At 50.1% G+C, this 17656-nt stretch overlaps 1 protein-coding gene across 1 annotated transcript in view; it reads left to right on the top strand.

Moving 5' to 3' along the window:
• PTPRN2 (protein tyrosine phosphatase receptor type N2) overlaps positions 1-17656 on the top strand; it is a gene marked incomplete at both ends in the record, with an annotated part of 706645 nt that overhangs the window by 231174 nt on the left and 457815 nt on the right. Inside the window, one exon of the mRNA XM_079711893.1 lies at positions 16951-17053. Within this exon, the coding sequence (XP_079568019.1) occupies positions 16951-17053 (103 nt within the window). The remainder of the gene's footprint in view (positions 1-16950; positions 17054-17656) is intronic.

Raw genomic sequence — 17656 nt, 5'->3', positions numbered from 1 at the left:
GCCCCCCGTTCTAGCAAGAGGGCTCCCGCTACCCAGGCCCCCGGCTGGAGCTTGGCCATGTACCTAACCAGGCAGCGCGGTGAACGTGCCGTCAGGGAGGTAGGACACAGCCTCGGTCAGTTGTGGCTCTCACGAGGGCAGGGAGGGCTCGGCGCGGGCTCGCCGAGGCAACGCCGGGCACCTGGGACCACGGCGCGGGTTGGATCGGCGCCTGCTGAGTGGAAGGTCCTTGAAGGCTGGCTGTGGGGGCCCTGGCTGGGGCTCCGCGGCACAGCCCCTCCTCTTCTCCTGCAGGGCCCCCCAGGCAGCCCCACCCCCCGCTCCTCCCTGGGAGCGCCGGATGCTGCGTCCCACGGGGACCAGGGCCCTCGGATGAGACAGTCAGAACGGCGCTGCAGCGACTGTTCCAAAGCGTTGTGTTCCAGTGGGTGACGTGAGGCGGTGACGCTGAGAACTGTCCGATGGTAGGGGCGCGTGGCCACACGGAGACCAGGGGTGGGGCAGAGCAGGCCCGGAGCCGCTGGGAGGACCGGCTGGACATCCAGGCCGGGAGGGGGCGCGCCCACACCCAGCAGCCCGGCGCCCGAGCCCCGGCACGCGCTCTCCTGCGCTGCCCTGCGCGGCGCGGGCGGCTGCGCCTCGTTGCCGGCTCCGCATGGTGACGACTGACGTGCTCCCGATAAGGAGGAGGACCTCGCGCCCTGAGGTCCGGGGGGCTCCTCTCGAGGCTGCCTTGGGCGTGAGCCCTCTTTTTCTCCAGGAGTTTGGCCCTTTGGGGTGAACACATTCAAACAGGGCAGGTCTGTGTGTCTGTGTTTCTTTTGTGGTGCGACCTGCGGGACGTTTGTGGGAAGGGTCAGAGAGGCCCCAGTATTTCTCCCAAATATGTGTGGGTGAAACCCCATTATTGGTGTTCTTTTGGTGGGGAAATCATAGCCTTGAACGGGTTCTTTTAAAAAAGCATATACCTGCGTCTCTGTGTATATGCACGTGTGCCCGTATGTGTGTCCTAGCAGGCCTGCGTGGGCTCCTAGTTGTGAGGGGCTGGAGGTTCTGGCACACTGGGTGTCAGGAATGGACAGGAGCCCCACAGAAGGAGGGGCCGGGAGGATGGTGTGGAGGGGATGCTGAGGAAACAGAGCCTGAGCCTTCATTTTACCCCCTTTACAGTTTTTTCCTGGGACGAGCCCACATCTCAGATGTTTCCCTGTAACTCTACGATTTGTATTTCTTATTTGTTTTCAGGTCTGTTTTGCTAGACAAAGCAGGTTTGTCTATGAAATAAATTTCAGGGCTCGAGGAAGTTGACGTACTTGGTTTTCCAGGAGCAAAGGTGACTGATGTCGCCCCCTGTCCCGTGGGCAGTTAAACCCACACCCTCCGTCCTTATTGTGGGGTCAAAGGCCATCGGCGTCTCCGGGAAGCAGAGGGTCTGTGCTCCTCTGAAGACAACTGTGGTGCTTAGTGTTCGGCCAGGTACTTCGCTGGGGCTGTTCGTCTTCGCCCAGAATGTGTGTGAACCTCTGCAGTGTCGTTTCAAGAGTTGGTCCACCCTTCTTGGAGACATTTTCTCAATGTCTGCCTCTTTTTGGAGCATTTTTTGCATTTTTAATACTGGGCGCCTTTGTTCGGAGAAGTCTCAGACCCCAGCTGCAGACCCTGCAGCCGCCAAGCACAGGAGCAGAGTCAGCAGGCAGGCTGTCCTGTGCTGACTGGGGTGGGGGGCACCGTGTCCTGGTTCCGTGCAGGGTTCTTTGTAGAAGGAACACACGTGACCGTAATCGCGGGGACCTGCCACGAATGGGGCTAGGAGGCTTGCATTCGGCGCATCCCTTTCTCCTTTCTAAAAGAAGGTCCTGTGACAGGAATGGACTAACAACTAAGTAACTTAACTACTCACTGATGACTGATGACTGATGACCAGGCCCCGCTCTGGTTGCTGGCTCGGCCTGGGCAGCTTCAGCTACGCACGCCCAGGTCTGGGTCGCCCAGACAGTGAAACGGCCGAGGTGGGTCTGCACGATCCAGTCAGTTTAATGGGAGCAGAGATGCACGCTTTTATTTTAAAGTCTCCCAGTGTTTTAGCGCATAACACGTATTTAAAGCACTTGGAAATAAAAGGTAGAATAATCCTGGTTTGATTTGTTCTGCACAGTTAATTCCCACTCAAGGGAGTCGTGCCTTCCCCTTTGTCTCTGGTTCTTGGCTCGTGAGGGGGAAGTAAGGAATTCTGGATCAAACTGGCTCCTACCCGGCAGGCCTCAGTTCAGGGACGAAGGAGCAGACCGCCCTGAATGAATGGTGTCCATCTGGGAAGCAGATCTGTTTGCCCAGCGTCTAAGCCACCTCATCTCTGGCTGGCGCTGTGGGAGGTGTGGAGTCGAGGGCAGGCGGAGGCCCTGGACTGGGTCTGCCCATCGCCCACGTCTGTAGGGAGCTTGTGCTGTTTTCTGTCCAACACTCGACCTCACTGGATTAACTGCCTAGCCCTTCTCGATTTCGGCGCTCAGCTGTGACCGCACCCCGATCCGTCCCGTTCCGCCGGCGGCCTCCCCAGAGCCCCTGCCTGGGGCTGGGGGCGGGGCTTGCGTCCCTCGAGGGGGTTGGCTGGGGTACGCGAGTCCCCTTTGCCCGCCGTAACCAGGGCAGAGGTGAGAGTGGGGAGCAGAGACTTCCTTTGCTTATTGAACACGTTCTGTCTCATTCTGCTCTGGCTCTGGGTAGAAGCCCAGACTGGGCTGAAACAGCAGGCGTTCGCTGCTCACCGTCTGCAGGCCAGAAGTCCAAGGTCAGGGCGCCGCAGATGCGTGTCTGGTGGTGAGGACACTGATTTTGTTTTGCAGGCGACCTCTCAGGGCCGAGAGGGAGCGAGAGTCTTTTCCTCTTCTTCTGAGGGCACTGATCCCACCAGGGGGGCTCCACCCTCAAGACTACGTCCAACCCTCACCTCCTCCCAGGAACATCCCCTGGGGGCTGGGCTTCGGCTCCTGGATTCTGAGGGACACAAGCCCGCAGCCCATGCACCTTGTATTTCCCTTCATCGCTCACCTCAAGGAACCTTCCTCCGGGTCATCAGAAGACCCCCCCACGGGTTTGCACTGTCGTTTCCACATGCTGGTGCCCCTTCCCCCTTTAAGTGCTGACTTTCATTTTTGTAGGGTGTTTATATTTTGCTACCTGTACCCAGAGGCCAGGAGAAATGTGTATTTTAAGTAAGTCTAATAAATAAATGCATCAATCTGTGGATGCAGCCTAGCCCGGATTATCCATTTGTAATGTGTCCTGATGTCACACGGTCTTGTGTCATCACTGGAGGTAGCATCATGCAGTATTTATGCTCACAGGTGGAGAAGGCGTCTCAGAAAATCTCGTTGCCGCCACCCTTGTCGGTTTGTGCCTCGATGTAGCTGGAAATCATGTTTCCTCCGAGAGGCTCTCCCCGGGGGCGGGGAGGGGGTTTCAGGCAGGCGCCTACCCTGAGGGTGCTCGTGGCGCAAGGTGGATGGTAACAAGGACTGAGCGTTAGGACCGCCGTGCGTGCTGTGCCCACTGCTTCCTGGGCCGGCTCGTGAGTCCTTCCAACAGCCGTGTGGATCCTGTCCAAACCTCGGGAGAACAGCGCCGAGGGTGTGTGGGCCGGTCCCACTGCCGTGAATTTGGACGTGCGGAGTTCCATTCGTATCCGCTAGACTAGATCCAGCCCGAGAGGCTCCCTCAGCCCGGTTCTTCCTGAGGAGACTCTGTTCTGTTTTGAGGCATCTGCTCGGGTCAAGGCTCTCTGCGGCGACGCAGGTGGGGGCGGGGCACGGCTCTCTGACCAGCTAATCAGTCAAGGCCACGGGCCACAGCGCTCAGTCCGTTAACCGAGCTCATTCTGAAACAGTGCGCCCACCGGGAGGCTTCCTGTGGGGCAGGCGCCCGAGCTCCTCCTCGTGTGGGACCCCCAGGATGCGTGGGAATAGCTGGGAGGTGGGACTCTCCTGGCCTCTTTTGAAAGATGACTTCTGGTCACATGGGTTCTCCCCACCCACATTACACGTTTCCATGGATACCCGGGTTACAGGATGCAGCATTCCAGGTGTAAATGAAACACATTTTGTCTCCTTTAACGCTTGAGGCAGGTTTGGTCCTCTTACATGTGAGGAATCCGGTCACCTGAATGGGTGATGTCACTGCCTGGAACACGCAGACTGAGGGTGGTGGGGCTTCCTCCCCTCCTCCCCTCCCCCTCCTCCCCTCCCCCTCCCCCTCCCCCTCCTCCCCTCTCCTCCCCTCCCCCTCTCCTCTCCTCCCCTCCCCTTCCCTCCCCTCCCCTTCCCCTCCCCTCCCCTCCCCTCCCCTCCCCCCTCCCCTCTCCTCCCTTCCCCTCCCCCCTCCCCTCCCCTCCCCCTCCCCCTCCTCCCCTCCCCCTCCCCCTCCTCCCCTCCCCTTCCCTTCCCCTCCCCTCCCCTCCCCTCCCCTCCCCTCCCCTCCCCCCTCTCCTCCCTTCCCCTCCCCTCCCCCCTCCCCCTCCCCCTCCCCCCTCCCCCTCCCCTCCCCCTCCCCTCCCCTCCCCCACCGTGCGAGTCCCTGGGAAGGAGGCCACTTGCTCTCTGCCCAGGGCCGGGTGCTGCAGCCATGGTCAGAGGGGAACGTAGGCCATGGCGGGGGAAGGGAAGGAAGGAGAGAGGGCAGTGACAGGTGCCATCTGAGAGGCAGGGGTCAGGACTCAGTGGGTGCTGTGGAGGAGGTACTTGGTCCCCAGCAGTATTTAGTCCTCTTAGCACTCAGTAGTACTTAGTCCTCCATGGAGACACCTGTTGAAGAGGCACTTAGTACCCAGTAGTACTTAGTCCTCAGTGGAGACAGCTGCTGAGCAGGTACTTAGCACTCACTAGTGCTTAATCCTCCACAGCAAAAGCAACAAGACAAGCAGCTTAGTGAAAATAATGGTCTCCTGTGTGAGACACATCTTGTGTCTGAGAGATTTCAGATCCCAGTGCCGCTGGAGCCTTGCAGGCCCCTTTGCTCGCAGGTCCACATGCATTTTTAGGAACGTTGATGCTGTAGCATCTCCTTGACTTTAAAAAATGTTCCGAAATATTTTCCTACTCAGTAAGCACTTGAGGGGCCCTGAAGCTTTGATTTCTCATCAGGGGAACTGTGGGCCATAGAATGTTAATTTAAAATCGGTCACAAGATTCTGGTAGAATCCTTCTCTGGTGGACCAAGACCAGAGGGGTAAGAATTTCAGGAAACAGTACCATTACGGTGAGTTTGGGTGGGCTGACTTGTACTTTGAAGTCTGTATCGAGGGCAGTGAAGGATTTTAGATAAAAGGTGGAGTCCATCAACAGTCTGTTATGAAAGGAAATATTGCCAGAACCAGCCTGGTGTTGGAAAGAATTTATAGAATCCCATGAGCTGGAGAACTGTGACATCTCCGTTGTAAAGGGAGACCTGCGTGCCTGCTGGTCCTCAGCACAGAGACCACTGTCATAGGGGCTCTAGCCCGAGGGTGCCTGCGTGAGACTGTGCCTGCCAGCGCCACCGATGTGCTTGGGGTCTGTTGGCTTGGAAGCGACATCCTAAGAGCTCCTGGGCTTGCACGGGGCCCTCCACCAGGCTGTCACCGCAGCCTGCACTCACTCCCTGCTCCGTTTGTGAATGGTTGAGAATAAGGACTTTATCTCAATCGTTTAATGCGGTTTTTCTCATTTGCTGTTAGAAAAATGTGGTTCCCCGCTGAACGGGTCTTGAACAGAGTAATAGACTCTGGTAAGTGCAGAGTTTGAAGGAGATGCAGCCTTTAATCACACCGGCCTTTCTGGTATGGCTGTGGTTTGGGTTTTTATTTAGTAGCATTGAATACGGTTCCTTGCTGTCTCTACCTCCCTTCTCATACTTGTCTAAAAGACCAATTTGCTGGTTTTATGTCCTCATGACTCCCCTTTTTTCTCATATATTCCCCAATCATTTTACTGGGCCTGTTAACAGGGGAGAAGTGGAGTTACCCTGACCCAGTTTCCTCTGTGTCCACCAGCGTCGCAGGCCTCAGAGACGAACGCACTGCGAGTCCCACCGAAGCTGCACGGGAGCCCGCCTGCCTCCCTGAACCTCCTGCTGGTGTTTTCCCCTCTTGCTTGGAATGCGTAGCTCTGGCCGCAGGGACCCTGTCCTTCCCTGGTGACTGCAGGTGGCCTGCTTGTCGGGTCAGACTCTCCAGCTCCACGTTGCCACTGCACCCTCCTCACACAAGCAGGTGCCCGTGGTTAGTGAGGCTGCATCACCAGGCGGCCGAGGGAGCCTCGGGGCCTGCTGTCATCTCGCTGGGTGGTGACTGCGCCTCATCTCTGCCACGTCCAGCAGTGGCAACATGAGTCTCACTTTGTGCACCCGCCCAGGCAGTAGCTAGGAGAGCCATGTGAAGTGACTCAGACATCCTTTGACATGTCCTTATTCTGGAAATGCAAGTCTGCGGTGAGATGAGGGTGGTGGCTGGGGGTCCGTGAAGCGGCCCCAGGGCTAGTCAGGTCCCTGTGTTGACCCGGCAGTAGTGAAAATGGGCGAGAGCGCTCACCTGTGCCCTGCACATCCTGACGGGATGATGGCCAGGGCGCAGATGTTGCAAGGAGTAAATAAAGCATCAGCCTTAGGAAGGGATGGAGATGGGGAGGAGGGAGGGGGAGGGGAGGGAGGGGAGGGGGAGGGGAGGGAGGGGAGGGAGGGGAGGGAAGATGGGAGGGAGAGGAGAACCGGGCTCCAGGGCTCATTGTGAGGGTCGTGGCTGCAACAGTGTTTCTGTGTCGCTCCAGTAAAGCAGACTTGCTCACTCTTGTCTGGAAGGTGTGGTTTTCAAGCCCTGTGAGGCCAGCACACTCCCCCTTGTGAAGTTTCCTGTGAAGTTTCCTGATATCCGGGGAAGGCACGGAGGACCTACAGCTTTGTGACCGACGGCAGAGGAGGTGGTGGCCTCACGGGGGTCTCTGGGCCCACGAGTGCCTGCAGCCTCTTCCAGGAGGGATGCGATGCGGCCTGGGCTCAGCATCAGGCGACCCGTGGACAGACGCTGCGTGGGGTCTGCACCTGGTGTCACAGCACTGCCCCGCCTCTGTCCCACATCCCATGTCACTGGGTCCCTGATTTTGTGGCCTCTTCCAGGGTCCTTTGTTACTCAAGGCCTGCGGTACAGGCCCTCTCACTGCTAAATCACTCGTTGGAATGCTAAGGCTGCTGCTGGGCCAGTGGAGCCCAAGGCCCCGGGGAAAGCCCCCAGCTGGCCCTCTCCTGGGGAACTTGCAATACAGTAGGGAGGAAGTTCCCATTAAAGAACGGGGAGGAAGGGAGTCACAGAGCGATGAGTCAGGAACCTGAGCTCCAGAACAAGATAGTTTCCGGCAAATAGGACTCCTGCTCGGACTCATGTTGGGTTGAGAGGGACGGTGACTCAGGGAAGGAAAAATGCATTTTCAGTGGGCAGGTGGGCCGAGCAGACCCTTGGGGTAACTTCCTTGCCCTGCCTGAGTCCTGCCATGCTCTGCTTTTGCTGCTAGATAAACCCACTTTCTGTTTTTTAAAGATATTTTAATTTTTTTAATATATTTATTTTTGGCTGCACTGGGTCTTCGTTGCTGTGTGTGGGCTTTCTCTAGTTGCAGCGAGCGGGGGCTACTCTTCGTTGTGGTGCGTGGGCTTCTCACTGCAGTGGCTTCTCTTGCTGCAGAGCATGGGCTCTAGGCACACGGGCTCAGTAGTTGTGCTGCACAGGCTCAGTAGGTATGGCACACGGGCTCAGTTGCTCTGCGGCATGTGGGATCTTCCCGGGGATCGAACCTTTGTCCCCTGCATTGGCGGGCGGATTCTTAACCACTGAGCCACCAGGGAAGTCTCCACTTTGTTTTAAATTGGGTTTGCTTGGCCAGGGAAATGCAGGCAGGCTGCTTCCCTGACTCCTGGGAACCTTCAGGTGGAAAGTTATTTGCTACCAGTTGGGATGAATAAGTTATTTACAACCAACTCAGTAAATAAGTTGATTATCACAGTTCTCAATGTGAAAGTGAAGTGAGAATATAGAATAACAAGACTGATTTCTTGTATGGTTTGTAAATTGTCTCTGAAAACATTTTTCAAAGAGGCAGAGAAAATTATCTTGACCATATGGCACCGTCTTTGCAAGTCCTGGATGTGCAGGTTCCGGCTTGACTTACTACTTACTGCAATGCCTTGATCTTCCACAACTATGCAAACCTGGGTTAAACCCGCTCAGGGGCTTAACTCTGTTGCCTCTGACCCGGAGCTCCCTGGTCTTCAGACCAGGCTCACACCCGCAGCCTCAGGGATGCACTGTGAGTCTGGACTCTCCTCACAAAGGAGAACTGGCTGATGCCTATGGCCAACCTTATGCGTCTTGTTGAGAAAATGCCCCTTTCTACCTGGGGTCATCCTCCACACCGCCACGCCACACCCAGGGCCCTCCTGCCGCCGGTGACGAGCGCCGTGCTCCTCTGCAAGGACAGGCAGCTCCTGCCAAGGGGTGGCCTCCAGGTGCCTACCGCCATGTCTTCCCATGAGCCTGGATCCTGCCAGCGCTGCTGTCCCCCCAAAACCTGCTTGCCGCTGAGGGCCACCCTCTGTGAGTTCCCCCCACTGCTGTGAGGTCCACCCTCTGTGAAGTCCCCTGTCCTCTGTGAGGTCCCCTGTCCTCTGTGAGGTCCCCTGTCCTCTGTGAAGTCCCCTCTCCTCTGAGGTCCCCCCACCCCTGTGCGGTCCTCTCTCCCCTTTGAGGTCCCCCCTCCCCTGTGAGGTCACCTCTCCCCTGTGAGGTCCCCCCTCCCCTGTGAGGTCCCCCCTCCCCTGTGAGGTCACCTCTCCTCTGTGAGGTCCCCCCTCCCCTGTGAGGTCCCCTCTCTCTCCTCTGTGAGGTCCCCCCCCTTGTGAGGTCCCCCCATGAGGTCCGTCCTTCTCCTTCAAGATTTTCTGTTCCCAGTGGTGCAGCTGCCAGCCTTTGACCTCACCTGCCCCTTTCCTCTGGCCTAAACCTGCAGCTCAGACCACCCGCACTAATAGCCCTTGAGAGCCCAACCTCATAGTCTCTTGAAATAGACTATTTTTGTTTATTTATTTATTTTTGCTGTGTTGGGTCTTCGTTTCTGTGCGAGGGCTTTCTCTAGTTGTGGCAAGCGGGGGCCACTCTTCATCACCGTGCGCCGGCCTCTCACTATCGCAGCCTCTCTTATTGCAGAGAACAGGCTCCAGACGCGCAGCCTCAGTAGTTGAGGCTCGCGGGCCTAGTTGCTCCGCGGCATGTGGGATCTTCCCAGACCAGGGCAGGAACCCGTGTCCCCTGCATTAGCAGGCGGATTCTCAACCACTGCGCCACCAGGGAAGCCTGAAATAGACAATTTTTACAACTCTTACCAAATGCTTTTTTCCTTTTCTCTACTATCTTTAACTCATTATTCACAAATCATTAGGATTAAAACAGGAAGTACTTACTGAGTGCCTGGCTCATGGGTAGATATTTTTATTGTTTTAAAATTAAAAATATTTTTCATGTTGTTATTTTATCATATTTCTAAGACATAGTTGTATATTTTTGTCCTACTCAGAACGTTTTTAAGGCTCCGTGGTGCATTCAGAAAACGCCAGCCCTTCCTTGTGTGGTGTCCAGGGCCTCCTGTGGCCTCACACCAACCCTCCACCCGCCTCTGCCCCCTTGCTGGACTCGCACCCTCACCAACCATGTCAAGCCCTGCCCTGGCACACCACAACCTTTTTGGATTCGCTTTTTCACTCGGCAGAATTTTCTGGAGATTCATCCAGGTTGTGGCTGTGTCTGTAGTCCCTCGCTTTTACTCCCTGAGTCATTTTTACTGCTGAGTACTAGTCCATGGTGTGGATGGACCTGTTTGTTTAACCCTCACTCACTGGATGGCATCTGGGCTCTTTCTCGTTTGGGGGTATTATAAATGAAACCGCGATAAACATTTATTTGCACGTTTTTGTGTGAACGTAAGTCTTCGTTTCTCTGGAATCAGTGGCCAGGGATTCAATTGCTCGGTTATATGATGTGCGTGTTTAGTTTTTACGAAACTGCCAAACTGTTTTCCAGAGTGGCTGTACCATTTTTCAATCCCACTAGAAATGTAACAGTGGCCCAGTTTCTCCAGATCCTCGGCAGAATTTGGTGTTGCCAGGTGTGTAGTGATATTTCATTGTGTGTTTAATTTCCACTTGCCTGATGGCTAATGATGGGGAACACCTTTTTGTGTGCTTCTTTGCCATCTGTACATCCTCTTCGATGAACTGTCTCCTCATGTCTTTTGCCCATTTTATAACTGGATTTTTTAATGTTTAATTCTGCGTGCTCCGTGTACTCCAGATACTAGTCCCTTGTTGGGTGTGTAGTTTGAATTATTTTCTCCCACTCTGTCTTTTCCTCCTCTTAATAGGACCTTTCACAGAGCAAAAGTTTTTAATTTTGATGAGATCTAGTTTATCAGTTTTTCTTTTTATGGGTGATGTTTGGTGTCAAGTCAGAGAACTTATTGCTTAGCCTTAGGTTCTAAAGATTTTCATTTTTCTAGTCCCCTAAAGTTTTTATTGTTATATATTTTACATTTACATCCATGACCCGTTTTGGCTACTTTTTTTGTAAACCATGAAACCTGTGTCAAGGTTCCTCTTTTTTTGCCTCTGGATGCTCAATTGCTCCAGCACTGTTTGTTGAAAAGGCAATTTTTCAACCATTAAGTTCCTTTTGCACTTTTGTCAGAAATCTGTTGGGCGTTTCTGTGTGGGGCTGTTTCTGGGTTCTCTGTTTTGTTCTGTTGATCTCTTTGCCTCTCCTTCCACCAGTACTACACAACCTTGATTACTGTGCCTATTAGTAAGACTATAGGTATAGAATTATTAGGTAGAATGATTCCTCCAGCTTCATTCTTCTTTTTCCAAATTGTTTTAAGTTCTCTGGTTCCTTTGCTGTTCCACATAAATTTAGTGTCTGTATCTACAAAGAATTTTTCTGGGATTCTGATAGGAATTGTGTTAAACTTGTATATCAATTTGGGGAGAGTTTACATCATTTTTATGCTGCGATTTCCAGTCCATGAACACATTATGTCTATCATTTATTTAGATCATTGATTTCTTTCATCAACATTGTGTAGTTTTCAGTGCACGTTTTATTAGATTTACACCAAAATATTTTACTTCGTGAGTGACTGTAAATAATATTTTAGTTTCATTGTGTTCATAGCTAATATAGAAAAATAATTTATTCTAGGAGTTTTTTGTGGATTCATTGGAATCTTCCATGTGGAAAATTATGTCACCTGGAAATAGGTACAGTTTTATTTCTTCCTTTTTCATCTGCATGACTTTTATTTCCTTATATTGCCCTGTTGCACTGCTGAGAACTTTTGGCTCTGTTGAGTAAAAGTGGTGCAAGAGGACATCCTTGCCTTTCTCCTGATTGTAGTGGGAAAGCTTCTAGCTTCTCACCATTAAGTATGATGTTAGCTGTAAGGCTTCTGTAGATGTTCATTGCCAAGTTGATGAAGTTCCTCTCAATTTCTATATTTGTGAGAATATATCCATCATGAAAAGGTGTTGAATTAATTGATTTATTTTGGATTAAACCAGTCTTGCATCCCTGGAATATAAACCCCATGATGTACAATTATTTTTATACATTGCTGGATTTTATATGCTAATATTATGGTATGGATTTTTATGTCAGTATTCATGAGGGATATTGGTATGTAGGTTTCTTTTTTCTTTTTCTCTTTTTTTGGTATTGTCTTTGTCTGCTTTTGGTATCAGGTTAATATTAGCTACATAAAATTAATTGGAAACTATTTCCTCCTTTTCTGTTTTCCAGAAGGAATTGTATAGAATTCATATTAATTCTTCCTTAAATGTTTGGTAGAATTATCCAGTGAAACCATCTGGGTCTGGAAATATCTTTTTGGGAGGTTTTAAATTATGAATTCAATTTTCATAATGGTTATAGGGCTATCAAATTATCTATTTCATATTGGATGAGTTGTAGTAGTTTGTGTTTTTCGAGGAATGGGTCCATTTCATATAAGTTGCTATGTTTATGTGTGTAGACTTGTTTGTTCCCTTATGAGGTCTGCAGGGTCTGTACTGATGTCCTCTGTTTCGTTGCTGATATTGATAATTTGTGACTGGTCTCTCTTTTTCATTGTCAGTCTTGCTAGAGGTTTGCCAATTTTACTGATCTTTTCAGGAAAGCAGCTTTTGTTTTCACTGATTTCTCTATTTTTTTAATTTCAATTTTGTTGATTTCTGCTCTTTATTATTTCCTTCCTTCTACTTGCTTTGGGCTTATTTTGCTCTCCTTTTTCTAGTTTCTTCATGTGGGAATTTAGATGATTGATTTGAGACTTTTTCTAATGTAAGTATTTAGTGCTAAAAATTTCACTCAGTGCAGCTTTAACTGTGCCCCACAAATTTTGATATGTTGTATTTTCATTTTCACTCAGTTCAATGTATTTTTTTTCTTGGATTCTCTTTGACCTGTGGCTTGTTTAGAAGTGTTGTTTAAGTTCCAAGTGTTTGGAGACTTTTCTTGTTATATTTATGTTATTGATTTCTAGTTTGACTCCACTGTGATTGGAGAACATACTCTGAATGATTTTGATTCTTTTCATGTTGCTGAGTTTTATTTATGTTCCAGGATATGGTCCACTTTAATTGGATGAAAATGCACATGTTTAGGAGGGTAATTGGGATGATGACAATGTAGAAACTTTTGTCAGTTTCTGCTTCTCATATTTGCAGCTCTGTTGCTTGGTGTGTATATATTTAGGATTGCTATATCTTCTTGGCAGATTTACCCTTTTATCATTATATTACGTCTCTGTCCCTGGTAATTTTGTTTGTTATGAATACTAATTTATCTGCTATTATGATAGCCACTGCTACTTGTCTTTAATTAATGATATATCTTTTTTATCCTTTTACTTCAACTTGAAAGCTGGAGTGAGTTTCTTATAAACAGCATATGGTTGGGTCATGCATTTTTAATCCACTCAATCGATGTTTGTCTTCATTGGTATATTTAGCCCATTTATATTTAATGTAATTATTGATTTGTTAAGACTTAAACTCCTATTATATTTTTTTGTTCTATTTGTTCTGTTTTTGTCTGTATTCTTTTTCCTGCATTCCTTTAAGTTATGTTCACCATTTTTTACAAATCCATTTTGATGTATCTGTATTGTTTTTGAGTGTATCTCTTGATAGCCTTTTTAGTAGTTGGTATAGATAGTACACACATTATATATATATAAAACTATTGCAGTTTACTGGTGTCATCATTTTATCATTTTGAGTGGGGTATAGAAACTTACCTCCTTTTATGGTTTTCCCCCTGTTTATTATAATTATTTTAAATATTTCCTCTACGTATATTTAGAAGCACATCAGACAGTGTTATGACGTTTGCTTCAACTGTCAAACATAATTTAGAAAGCTCAGAAGAAGGAAAGCTTATCGTATTTACTCATACCTTTACTTTTCATGCTCTGTTTCCGTCTTGATGTTCCAAGTTTCTTCTATCATCACCTTTCTATTTAGAGAAGTTCATATAGCAATTCTTTTGGGGTAGGTCTGCTGGCAAAGTATGCTCTCATTTTCATTTATCTGAGAATGTCTTCATTTCCCTGTCATTCCTGAACAATGTTTTCACTAGGTATCTGGATTGGTAGACTTTCAGGATTCTGAATTGACAGCTTTTTCTTTCAGAACTTTCATGTGGCCTCTGTGGTTTCTGATGAGAAATCCTCCATCATTTGAATTATGTTCCCCTCATAGGTAAGGTGTCATTTCTCTGGCTACTGTTAATATTTTCTTCTTTGCATATAGTCTTAAGAAGTATAATTATCATGTGCCTTGGAGGAGATTTGGGTTTATCGCATTTGGGGTGCTCAGCTTCTGGAATCTTCAGGTTTATATCTCTTGCCAAACCTGAGAAATTTTTAGCCATCATTTTTTTGAGCACCTTTTCAGCCCTGCCTTCTTTCTCCTCTCCTTCTGGGATTCTGATGACGTGAAAGTTACATCTTTTGTTGTAGCCCCACAACCCGGAGGCTCTCTGTCCCTTTTGTTTTTTTTTCAGACTATCTTCTCTCTATTGTTGAAATTGGGTGATTTCTATTGTTCTCTCTTCCAGGTCACTGATTCTTCTCTCTGTCCCCTCCATCCTTCTATTAAGTGTGTGCAGTGAGCTGTTTATTTTGGTTATTGTATTTTTAAATTATAACATTTTCACTTTTTTTGATATATATTTGTGTCTTTATTGAGGCTTCCCATTTTTTCATTTGTTTCCAGAGTACTCATGATTGTTCACTGAAGTATTTTTATCATGGCTGCCTTATAGTCTTTGTCAGGTAAGGCTGACATCTCAGTTTTGGTGTGTGCTGTCTTTTTTCCTTCAGTTTGAGGTTTTCTTGGTTTTGGTAAGAGTGGTTTTCTGTTGAAACCTGGGCATTTTTGTATTATGTTACGAGTCTCCAGATCTCATTTAAACTTGTGTTTTAATTGGCTTTTCTGGCACTGCTCTGCTGGGGTAGGCGCTCTGTTTCTGGCAATGGAGGTTGAAGCCCAGGCTCCCCACAAGGTCTCTGCTGGCACCTGAGGGAGGGTTCTTGTCCACGGCTGGGCAGCAGGTAGGTGGGAGTCTGAACTCCCCACATGGTCTCCACTGGCGCACCAGGGGTTGGTTACCACCCAGTGGGGAGGAAAGTCCCCCTCCCCACTTGGCTGCTCTGATGACACTGGCAGAGTCACTCTGGCCTCACAAGGGAGGATGCCCAGGAGCCCTCTCGGCCTTTGCAGTGTTTGGTGGGAGTGGAGCTGTACTGTCTGCAATGTGCTAAGTCTCTTCTCTCCGGGCCCTCTAACTAGAGAGAGGTAACTTCAGCTGGGCCTGTCGGCACCAGCGTTGGTGGCTGATTCAGTTCCAAGTCTGAGATCACAGCCCAAGGGAACCCCAGGGGGCCCAGCACCTGTTTCTCGGGTCCCTGGGTCTCTGGCCAGTCTTCTTTCCACACTGCACAGCTTTCCACACGTATGGTTTCCAGGGATTGGCTGTACCTGGTGAGAAAAGTGTCTTTTCATCTTCCAGGCCCAGACCCTCTCTTCCCAGGGTTTTACCTCCTCTGACTGGCCTTGGAGAGAACTTCAGGGAGCACGTCTAGGCCCCTGGACCTACACGTTCCTTTGTTTTTCTATCCAAGTGCCCAGTTCCTGCCTGCTCCCAGGAAAGTTGAGAGATCCGGGCTGGGGTTCAGGGCTCCCCTCACCGCCCGTATAGACCACCTCTATCAGGTGGCCACCTGCTGCGACTGAGGCCTCCTCACAGACCTCAGAGTCAGCACAGCTTAGACTTCTGTGCTCTTTAGATAAAAATATTACTGAAGTTCTGTTACATAAAATTTAAAAATGATTTTTTTTCACAGAAAGTTCTTTTAGCGCTCATGATTTTTTGTTTCCTGGTGGATATTGACATGAAGACCATCCTTTAGGGGATGATGTGGTTAAACCACGCCTGCTTTCTGAGTCTGCAGTGCTAGATGTTATGCTGATATTGCAGATGTGCTTCCAATCGTGAATACTCCTGGGAATGGACCGATAATAGCCACACAAACTCATTTCACATGGGGCATTTTCTAGTTGCTTTTCGCAAATGGAACAAACTTGCTTATTATTAAGCACATTGCGTCCTAAAATAAGGGTAACGGTGCCAGCGGGGCGGGTCTCCCCGCGGGGACCTCTCTCGAAACGTCATGTCGCAAACTGAGCTGCTTGCTGGTTGCTGTGGACGCAGCCGGGGGTTGCGGGGGGCGAACTTCCCCACAGCTCCCACTTTGGATAATGCCATCGGACCTTCTGAGATTCAGAACTACTCCAACTGCTCGAATCTTGCCACTTGTAAATTTTAAAAAGACGTTAGATTTGCATTTGAAAAAATATTCAAGTGTGTTCATAAAGGCAGCTTATGTGTAAGAGCCGGTCTTTTAATTCCACCCAGAATATATGTTCTCAGCGAGTTCTGGACCTTCTTGTACTGCACTCACTCACACACACAAACAAGCACAGCGGTCCTGATTTGAAGATTTTGGTAATGTGTTTTTGTACAGGGCATAAAAATATATCTCTGTAATTACATGATATTTAGTGATTAGATAATTATGGATAATTGCATGGGGTAGTTCTAAGTGCTAAAGTGTTACCATAAGATCTAAAATGTACAAATTGCATAATAATTATTCTTAGGGGTTATTTGGTAATTCTGAGCATAATTATCATGTGATCTGCAGTGCATGTAATTAATGCATAATCACATGGATTTTGCCTTCATAACTACTTCGCCCTTGTTATAAAGCTCTTTGTCATAACATTTGAGTATAAATATAATGTAATTGGCTCCCAGATACAGTACATTAAGCCCCGTGATAATTGCTTTCATGGTAACAATAGCCCTTATTTCACTTCAAACGTGTGGCTCTTAAGCAGGGCGGGGTTGCGAAGAACAAATCGCCAGGATGCGGAGGCAGCCAGCAGGCAGAGTGGCGCTGAGTGGCGGCCACCAGGCGCGCTTCTGGGTGAGGAATGTCTTTGCTGTGACCAGACCTTTCCAGGTAGAAGAGTTTGCATCTTTGACTTGGAGCCTCTCTTCTAACGGCGGCGCACGCCCCTGCCCTGCAGCAGCCGGCCCCTGCATACAGCAAAGCACCCACTGCATTTCAGGTGGAGGGGCTGCAGAGGGCTGGAATTTCTGTAAGGAGAAGATCTCGTAATGAACTGCAGTGAGCGGGACCTCGCCCGACGGATGACATGGTGGGAGAACACCTGGAACAGCAGCAGTTGCTCAGAGACGGAAACGGGAGCTCTGGCTCGACTTCCATGTCGTTAATGCAGTCCCTGCAACTCTCCCCGCAGGTCTCACGTGGCAGGATGACTACACCCAGCACGTGGTGGCGCGAGAGCTCGCCAGCCTTCCCCAGACCTCCCCGCGACGCCCGGAGGCCTCCAGCCCAGCCAGGTAAAGTGGACTTGCTTTATGGCTCCTCGCTGGCGGCCACGCCAGCATCCACCAGCCCTTTTCCTTGTTTCACGCAGCAAAGGACCCTGTCTTTCTGTGTAGACGTTCCCTAAGGAGCAGCAGGGACTCACCCCCCCCCCGCCCCGCCTCCACGGGGTCCTGGCCCCGCCCCGGGGAAGGCTGTATGGAGCGACCCGCCCACAAGGGGCCGTCCTCACCAGCAGACGTGCCCAGAGGTCCTCCCTGCCTTCCCGAGACCCTCGGAAGCTCTGCATCTTCAGAGCCTTGGTGGAAAGCAGAGGAGTCAGTACTTCTCACTTCCCCGTAAGAAGTTACGTTCACTTTAGTACAAAAAGCAAATTAAACCGTGAAAGGCGTGCCGTTCCCCAAGCACGGCAGCCCGTGTGAGCTGGATTCATGCCATCTCGTCCTCTGCACTCGTGCGGAGGTGCAGGCGCCTTGTCCACTCGTGCAGGGGGGACACAGACCCCGGCAGGTGAGGACTCGGTCCACAGACAGCGCCGGGCGTGGGCCGCCTGGACCCCGAGCCAGCGTTTATACAACAGGGAGACGACCTTCCCCCCAGGCTTCGCTTGGAAGCCC

This window comes from Hyperoodon ampullatus (genome assembly GCF_949752795.1).
Source record: "Hyperoodon ampullatus genome assembly, chromosome: 9".
NCBI lineage: Eukaryota > Metazoa > Chordata > Mammalia > Artiodactyla > Ziphiidae > Hyperoodon > Hyperoodon ampullatus.
Note: the sequence above shows the minus strand (reverse complement) of the source record. Positions and strands in the feature narration are given on the sequence as shown.